General features: G+C 37.2%; 1 protein-coding gene and 1 non-coding gene across 2 annotated transcripts; both read right to left on the bottom strand.

The window, feature by feature from the left end:
* Nucleotides 1–583: 583 nt before the first annotated feature.
* On the bottom strand, nucleotides 584–7480 carry LOC104528629 (histone-lysine N-methyltransferase NSD2; the record flags this gene model as incomplete). Its single annotated transcript, XM_010172687.1, has 9 exons — nucleotides 7279–7480; nucleotides 6426–6605; nucleotides 5221–5377; nucleotides 4272–4477; nucleotides 3711–3814; nucleotides 3193–3462; nucleotides 2980–3096; nucleotides 1080–1221; nucleotides 584–690 (listed from the first exon to the last, which is right to left on the bottom strand). Coding segments are annotated over exons 2-9 (1278 nt in total), but the record flags the coding sequence as incomplete, so codon positions are not given.
* Nucleotides 1363–1492, bottom strand: LOC114818783 (small Cajal body-specific RNA 23). The gene has a single exon (XR_003766269.1).
* Nucleotides 7481–9848: the final 2368 nt, after the last annotated feature.

Below are 9848 nucleotides of genomic sequence, written 5' to 3'. Positions count from 1 at the left end.
TCCAGGTCTCGCTGAATGGCAGCACAGCCTTAATCTTAACAAAATAATAATATTTTAAGGTTTATATGGGGGAAATATAAACTACAATGTCAGAATAATCTCCCTGACTGTAGTTAGGCTTGTTCTTAAGTCAGTTCTGAGCTCCTACAAACCCTTCCCTCCTCACACTTCAAATGGGACTGGGAAGGTTATTGCTTTTCAACACCTTTTGTTATATGCTTTTGATTCCAGAAGCTAGCACCAGTAGCTAGCAATATTTCTTATGCAGGACCCAAAATAATTAATTTCTCCTAGGAGAAAATGGAAGAAAATATTTTAGGGTGTTCCCAAAAGCAGTATTGCCTGCTGTACTATTACAGCCTAAAAATGTATTCTTTAGCACCAAGGTTATGTCTGGCAAAATAATGTTTACATCATCCCAGCAAGGGAAACAGTAAGCTTTTTGCTCACAGGACAACTAGCATCTGTTCAAGCAACATTAACCCTTATCATAACATCAAATAGGTCGGCCAATGCATACCACAAAAGAAAAAACAAGGCTAGTAGACAAGTTATGGTCAAAATCTCTTGATATATTACTTGCCTTTGGTCTGTCCCCAAGAAATCCACTGCAGTTTGGGGCTCCACATTTGCAGACTGTTTTTTCATTGCCCAGACAGTCAAGGTTGTAATTAAAAGTCAGCTCTGTCCCTGAGTGAGATAAGACATATCCTTTCATCATGAAGAACATGGTAACAAAGTCTATCAAAATTATTACAAACAAATAAAGATTTCATTATCTGTCTTCTGGTTTTGTACTTCCTTGCTGATCTATTATCATAGCTATAGATATACATATATATACAGATATATGTGCGTGTGTGCGTGCATGGCTGCACAAACCAGAACATACATATTTTTAAACATCCTTCTTGCCCACTCCTTAAGTTTACTATCATCACCTGAAGATACAGAAATGTTGTTTGAGATCTCTACAAAAATATTTGCACTGATTCAGTTAGACCATGATTGTCTCACTCATAACCGTGCTAAAGGTTTAACTTAGGGAATTAAAACAAAACCAACATAAGCTAATATACCTGCAGGAATATCACACACAGCAAAGAGGCCGACACGAGTGTCTCCATTTACTGTCCATTTTAGAGTTTCACAATTTGGTTGGCAGCTGTGATTCATAAAACGAGAATAGTTTCCTTTGGGGCCAGCATCAATAATACGGTCCTGGAGATCAGATCAGCAACAGAATGAATGTTTTTTCTCCCCCCTCATAAAAAAAAAAAATTCTGTTAATTATTTCAGTAGTTGTATTCAAAACAGACATAGTGTTGCTACCCAGAAGCACACAACCAAACTGGTGGTACATGTTGTATTGAAAACTGTAGTGTCTCATGTATCCTGGAATGTGACACTCCCAAAGCAATACTCTGCTCTAGCTCACATTGTCTCAGAACCCATCTCAGCCACATGGCAGGATAAGTGTTCTTGTGAGCGCTGTGGTGGTCATGTTAAGAACCCCCTCCCTCCAAAAAGCCTCAAAACTCAAACCCAGACCATTTACCTTTTCCTTTGCATTCACAAAGCTGTGACGCATTTACAAATACTGCGCTCTACGGTATTTACCAAGTCACTGCATGATTACTTGCAGAGATTGCCAGTTTCTCACCAGCTTTCTTTCCCCAAATCAGCCTAGTTTAAACAAAAACAAGCTCTTGGTAAACTAAAAAAATCCCATCCCTACACACAATTGCCTTAATTTCTATCTCCAACAAACATACCAGACTAACAAAATAAAATCTTGAAATAGCCAGAACTGTGTTTCTTTCCAGAGCTGCTTAAGAAAGCTTTGCTTATTTATGAAATACTATTATAGTTTCCTTCTAACTCATTTTTATAATGCACATGTATGATTGACATGACTTTGTGCACATGCATCCAGTCACTCTGACTGCATGTGCAGCTCAGCCTCACAATGGCACGGGCATTTCTGAAAGACAGAACCACAATGAACCATAAATGATGATTTATTAACTAAGGTGAGTCAAATACATGTTCAGTTCAGATATTTAATGCACTGACGTCGTACGTCAGTTTAACAGAAGGGTGAGAAACTCAAGTGTTCAGAGAAACAGGGTTTAATCACTCTTAGGTGATAACTCCTCAGTTACAGGACTAATGAAAACAGTAGCTGTGAAAATAGAGAGCAGGACAGTCTTGGGCAAAAGCAAGGTGTTTAGGACTGCAAAAATGTGCAGGACTGACAGACAACTCCTGTTTTTCTCCTAAGTAGCTGTTTGGGGACTGAAGTAATATATTATATACAATTAATACCCTCTACTGTCTGGGTTCCCCACTTTCTTCCCCTTCTCAGGAACAAAATACTCGAGAGTTGTGCACAGACAACCAGAGATGCTAGATTAATTTGTTGCATTAATTAATCTGCTGGATTAATTTCCTGCAGAATCAATTTGTGGAGTGCTGGCTTGCTACTAACATAGATAATGCTTTCAGAAAAGTTTCTACAAAAGCATGAGTCTAGTTTTGCTATAAACAAAGAAAGGGACAGATAACGTCCACTATAGGACACAGCCTCACAACTATATTCCACACTACTCTCAAGTGATAATTTTTTGTTGTTGTTGAAATTTTAGCAAAAGTTTTGCTAACAGTAATTCTTTCAACTGCATCATTATTATTTCCCAAAACTTCATACTTCCTTTTAAGACTACGCAGATAATTACTTTTGCTGTACTCAATTTCAAGCAACAAAGCACAATTTAGACCTTAATATATACTTTATTATATTACACAGTTAGAACTAATGAGGTGCACTATATATATAGAACGAAGCAGGCTGGCACAGAAGATGCAACATTGCAAATACATGAAACTGTGAAACATCAAAGGAAGCAGCGTGCCCTATCAAGGTGATTAATAGAAAAGAGACCATTAAATAATGGAAGAAAACTTAAAATACTCTACCTTATCAATAGTAAGCATATAGAAGTGGGTGATGTCATTTTCATGTGCATATTTGATTCTTGCCATACATTCCTCTTCATCAATCAGCTCACCGACATACTCATTCACAAACTCTCCCTGGAAGATACCAAGTATCACTAGTAAAGTATATACCAAACCCACAAAGAGCATCACAAGTCCCCAGGTTCTTTGCTAGGCAAGAACGATTCATACCTTTTTAATGTCCCTCTTAGCGACCAGACCCCACCCTTTCCCATCAGTTTTGATGATCTTTGTCTCAGGGTATTGCCGTTTTGTGAAGCACTGGTTTTGGCACCGTTCTCCCGCTGGACAAACTTGTGGATGGCATTCGTACATCAGCATCCGATTTAGGCACTCGGAATCAAAGCCACAAGGGTTTTCATCTGTGGGTTTGCAGTTGCACTTGGGAATCTCAGAAATGTCAGCAGTATATATCTGCACTTTACCACAAGGTTTATTCACCTGAATAATACATTAAAATAGTTCAAACATCACTTTAAAACATTTGAATTTATTGTAAGAGTTATTACAGTGGTTAACAATTTGGTTTTGTAACACTAGATGTTCCAATGGAAGCAAAATTTCATCACCTCATGACTCTAAGAGCACAATTACCAGCACACCATTACAACCTCTCCTCCCCATCTCACCACTCAGCTCCTCCTCTCCAGGGCTGGCTTTGAGTATCCAGTAATTTCCTCAGACTTTACCTTAATATGCTTGTATGGTGGAGGTTTACGCTCACTTTCTTGGCTTTCTTTGGCTTCTCGCTGTAGCTTTATTTCTCGAAATCGAGTTTCAGCTTCCTGCAAAGCTAAAAAAGATTGTTGTATGAACAGAAATGCTAGGAAGAGGATGATCACTCCCCCCAAATTGACTTGCTCATTCCCATGTGTGTTAAACAAAGAATCATCTTCTACTTCCTAGTCCCACCATTTAATTTTCTTAAAAATGATGCTTCTGGAGGGTTAACACTCTTAACAGATGTATCAATTCCACTCTTTCTGTCTCCCACTTACACTCAGCATTTCCTTTCCATAAAGTAAAAATCACCAGAAATAATTCCAATTAGATGCTAGTCTTACAAGCCATGAAAATAATGGCTTTCATTCAAAGTCAGTAATAATGACTGCAGCCCAGGACACCAAAACAATTTTTTTAAAAAAATTTCAATATTGTGAAACAAATATATAAACAGTCCCGAGGCTATGTCTGAAGAAAGTAAAGCATGCATATCACAAGACTATTTTTGTTTACTTTTAGCTATGTACCATTTTTGAAGACTTTTCCAATTCCTTTGATTCCTTGATATCTACTCCCTCTGTCTCCCTCCATATAAGGGAACACCCGTGCTTGGTGCGTCCAATAGTAATCCTTAGAACCAAAGAAAAACACAGGAAATTCTCCGATTTCATGCTTCATTTTCTGGATATTTGGGGGTACATTTTTTGGATGGCAAACTTCTGCAGGCCACCATCTAGCACAGAAGTACAAATAAAAAAAATACAGCATTTTAGTTAAGATCTTTCTGCAATAGACAGTTTAACAAAATCACCCTGAACTGCAGTAACTGATTGTTATTTTCAAGATCCAAGCAGGTTTAAAAACCTTTCCTCCCCCAGCTCACTGAGCAACAAGAGAAGACAGGACTAGAAAAGGAAAGCATGACACTCAAATCTGTGGGACTTTTGCCTGCCTGCTAGATAAGCATCCACATAAAGCTCCTTTCATCTGGTTAGCAAAACCATCATCTTTAACAAGGTCTGCAATCACTGTAATTGTCAAAGATCAAGAGAGAGCTGATAATAGCTATTAATGCTTTCTAGGACAAACCCCACCCACCTCTATCTCACTCAAATCTCAACACTGACAACCTGAGTGACTTATCTCCCAGCCTGCAAGGCTGTAATTTAGCCAATTACAAGTTACATCAGCGTAATTATTTGAAGAGATCTCTGAAACAAAAGGGGTTGAAGGCTTATACTCTGGAAGCAGATGTCAGAAGACTACAGGGAGTCTTGTATGGGTAATGCCTTGGCCAAGAGCAACAGTGAAGCTACAAGTCTTTGCATTTGATGCTTGCAAGGAGATAGGGGTCCCTAGTTCACAGAGGAATGAGAAATTTGTGTGCAGCAAGGCTGGCCTACAGAAGCAACCAACTGTATGATCCTTAGTTGAACGTGTCAGTACTGTAAAACAAAATAAATCCATTCATCAGACCTGTAATTTCCCAGTTTAACCCAAATAATATCCTGGAAATGGAGCTTCTTCCCTGCCCTGCAGTCATTGCAGTACCAGCTCCCATCTGGCATTTCAATGTTTAAACAGTCTGGGTGAAACGCTGCAGGACATGACTCACAGCACAACAAGCTTCCTCCTTCAGAGAGAGAAAAAAATAAAAAAAGGTTGAAAAACATCAAGACAAAAATAAAATTTTTGCATTCTCACCCGGTTCAAAGCACTGTGATATGCATGGTAGGTTCAGTTAGAAAATAAATGGTTAAAACATGCTGGCTTGCAATAAATACATATCATTTAGTTGTGTACAAAAACCAAAAGGTCCTCACTAATTTGAATGCCTGGCAGACTGGGATTAGTAATACATACAAAATAACAAGCAAGCTAGCGATACAAAAGCCAGAATCGCGCACTGCAAATTATAATGACTTTGTTTTACTTTAATGACTACAACCTGTTTAACATAGTTTAATATATATTAATATTTCTCTGTAAGCAAAATTTTAACAACAACAGATTTCTCTTATTTTTTTTTCCCCTGGGGGGAGAGGGAACGAGGTTGTTAGGTTGTTCCATGAATTATCGAGTGGAACGTTAGCTGCAGCTTAAAAGCTGCTATGCTGCATGTTAATTTGTTAACAAATCAGGTACTTTCACTGCTACAGTTTAATCAGCACTACGCATTTTGTGGTTCTCAATAAAAAATAAATTTATTGTACAACATAAACCAAAACACACTTAATTAGTGGCACTCCCAGCAACAACTAATACTGATTAAATTTTCTGTCTGCTGCTAAACTAAAAGCAACTCTTAAAATATTTATGGTTTACTATTATGTATTAGCAATAAAGAAACACAAAAAGCTTCAGTACATTGAACACGGGGAAAAGAACAGAGAAATACTTCACATTATGTGTCTCTGGTAAAGAATTAAATCAGGCTTCTGGTTGCTGGACAAAGTCCAAGTAAAAACATTCTTTAATAAATTATATCTGCAAAAGAAAGGATACTCAAAAACTTGAAGCAGCACAAGCCAACCTGAAGTTATTTCACTACTTAACAGAGTCTAACTTAATACGCCACATTTCTAAAAATTTTGTGTAAAAAGACTAGTAAAATAAAATTTAAATTGAAGCATAAAACATTTTGATGCTGCATTTATGGAAGAGTTTTTACATCAGTTTACCTTTTGAACACACAAAGCACCAGCTCACATTGACATGCGCATGATGACTTTTTCCTTTCATGGCAGTGAAATGATTCGTACACACAATGCTGTTGGAAGCGATGACTGCACATCCCGCAGCAATGCAAACGTCTCCAGCATGGTATGCAACAGGACAGCGAACACAACGCATCATCTTTCCTAGCAAAGCAGAATACTGCCAAATTATTTTTGAACAAAACAGATTTATTATTTATTATTATTATTATTTACATCATTACTGCCTGAGGTAGCCTCTATACACAAAAAAAAATACATCAGTTATGTTTTGAAAATCTGTGTATTTGCATTTAGCAACAATACTGAATTAACAAAGGTTTTTTAAAGAACCCTAGACTGAGTTTAATCACTATAATAGTTAAATGTGAAGGCTTTAACTACGCACACCAGGGTAGACAAGCTTTCCTCAGTCATGCAATTTTGTCTACAGATGTTGCCCAAAGCTAAAAATATGCACAGAATCAAATGCCTCCACATTGGGTGAGCCTTGCTGCAGTATTTATACATTCACAGGTCTCGCCCTCACTCTGCTCAGCCTGTCTCTCATCATTATATATGCCTTCTAGATTTCATTCTCTTTCGAGAAGATACCATGGTTAACTACAGATAGTCGAAAGCTAGTTAAAAAAAAGAACATACACAAGGTAAATACTAATGTTGATTAAAAATTATGCATTTTTTAAAAAAATTCTAAATCAATCAATAGTCCCTGCATGCCCCTGTAGCTAGCAGCTATTAAATGGACAGATTCCTTACCTTAACATACCATAAACAGACTTAATTAATCAGTCATAAAAACATAAAATGAAACTACCTTTTGAAATTCGTGGGTGTGAGGGGTTGCTAACATGACAACTTAGGCAGCTGTGGAGAGGACATCGAAACCCCCTGTTCTCAAACACAGTAAGATGAAATTTTTTCACACAAGCTTCATGGTAGAATTTTCCACAGTGGGATACGACACAACGTTTCACATCTGCCTTTCTCTCTTTACACACAAAACAGGTATGCACACCTAGTAGCAAAAGTAATAAAAATAATGTAACTAATTTTCACCCAAACACATGAATTTAAAATGCTTCTGTTGTTTTTGTTATGCATAAGGGAGTTGCTTTCGTTGTGATTTTTTTTTTAATAAACTAAAATCAAATTCTATTATTTGATGCAGCAATCTATTTACTGTAACTCTTTAGTGTTAAATACTAATCTGCTCAGATACAGATAAACTAAAGTTACAATGCAAACCCATTGCAGTTAAAGTGTATGCAACAACACCCAAAACCTCACCAATCTGCTTTTACATTCTTATTTATAAGCCTCAGTACACCAGGATGACTGTGATTTTTTTTTTTTAAAGCAATGAAATAGGACGATGGGTTGTTTGTGATCCTGTGACATTTGAAGTAGGTCCACAAACCAAAGACAAGCATTATTTTGAAGGAGCCTTGTTCCAACAAAGTTTACCACATGTACTGAACTGAGCTTATGAGCAAGAATGCAAATCTTTTACTTAAAGTTTTAAGATTATGACCTTCCAAGCAGTTATTAAAGGATTAAAAGTCAATGAAATTAATAGCAATAAGGTAGTCTTTTAATGGGAAAAGCAAAAGATTGATATAGACACACAAAGGACTGAAAAGGGACTTAAAACATTTCACTTGCTGCTTTTTTTCTAGGGTTTCTGTGACAGACTTTAAATCTAATCTGTAATTGCACTCAGAGAGCAAATACTCTGCAGTTATTAAGGCAATGGAATTCAGATTAAATCAGCCAAATTGCGAGAGAGCGTGGAGTGAAAACAAAGTGAGCTTTCTAAAACTTGGCACACTTCATGGTACTATATGAACTCCCACCCTGTCAGGCACCAAAGGATAAGTATGGTTTCTCCAGAGATATATACTCTGCCCAGGAGAATTTCCTAGAACAATGTATGATTTATTTATTTATTTTTTAATTAACAGAAAGGGACAAACTTGCCTGATGTACATTCACTACAAATGAATTTTCCTGCTGGTCTTCCAGAGAGCCCAAGGCAGCTTACATGAAAAGCTCGATAGCAAAGTCCTTCACACAGTAGGAGATCACCTGTTTTTTCACACAGCTTTTACAACACAAAGGCATTGAATGTTAAAGAAAAGTTCATATGTGAAAAAAACTGTTTAACTGTTTTCTTTATTCCTTTTCATTTATTGCTCCTCAAAAAATCTCTTTTCCCATTGTTGAAATCAAATTTAATAAGTGAAAGATAATTCTACAAGTATCATCACGTGTCCTGGCTTCCAGTCAAAACAGATAACAGAGTCATTAAACCGCTAGAAATATCACTCATAGAACCACAGTTCATGAGTAAATACAATCCGACAGAAAAAAAGGAAAAGAATACAAGCTTTAAGAAATTTTCCCCAGGCACAATGATGCATCTGAGTAGGGTTAAAAAGCATCCTTATTTTCCTTTTCCTTGGCAAAAGGAACTTAATCTAGGTGGCACAAGGATACTTCTATATCCACGTGGTTAGCAATGTCACATGCATAACTAGAAATGAACCGAACAACAATGCTGGCAGAATTTAACGGATTAGCCAACATTTAAAGATAGATATAACCTCATCATCACTAGGTACAAGAAATGGAGATATAACTGCTTGCTTAGTCTTGTGGAAAACAAATTTGATCTATTTGTATTGTGTTATCATTTCATAATCTAAGAACTCTTCTAGCATAGTTTGAGACAGCTTTTTGCTTTCAGTTAACATGCCACATGCACGCTGCTACCAGTGCAGCCCTGCAATCTCTGCTGCATGCAGAAGCACAAAACCCACTGGGTTTTACTTTACTTTACCTCCTCTTTATTACCAGATAAGCGAGCAGCTCTCCTCAATCATTTAACTAGTTACCTGGTAATACTCATGCACTTACTCTGAGGTACAAATTATGCTTATCTTAAAGATCTGGAAACTCAAGCAGAAAAGCCAAGTCACTTATTGGAGGTCAAGAAAAAAAAAATTAAGAATGAAGAATTCCATTTACTAGCATGGCACTCTCATCACTAACAGACAGACACACGATAATCCTGTTTCTGGCCTAATATTGTCATTTTCATATTTATAAAGACCTTTTCTAGGAACCCTCAGAAAACACGGCTCACTGCCCCAGCTAACATCTCTCACCTGACACACATATTCTTTTTTTGTTCCTGCTCCTCGCTCAGATTTTTTGGATGATATAGACACTTCAGTCTGAGTTTCATCAGCACTTTCATAGGGAGACTCTGACCGCTCATCTCCTTGGCCATCGGAGATCTGAAGATTAAACATACGTGTTAGAGAAAGCAGTCATGTACGGTCAATTCTGTACAGAGTATCATCTGAAGGAAGCAAACACTGC

The sequence above is a fragment of the Antrostomus carolinensis genome, unplaced genomic scaffold, assembly GCF_000700745.2.
Source record: "Antrostomus carolinensis isolate BGI_N321 unplaced genomic scaffold, ASM70074v2 scaffold19577, whole genome shotgun sequence".
Classification (NCBI taxonomy): Eukaryota; Metazoa; Chordata; class Aves; order Caprimulgiformes; family Caprimulgidae; genus Antrostomus; species Antrostomus carolinensis.
This window is presented reverse-complemented; position numbering and strand designations above follow the sequence as displayed.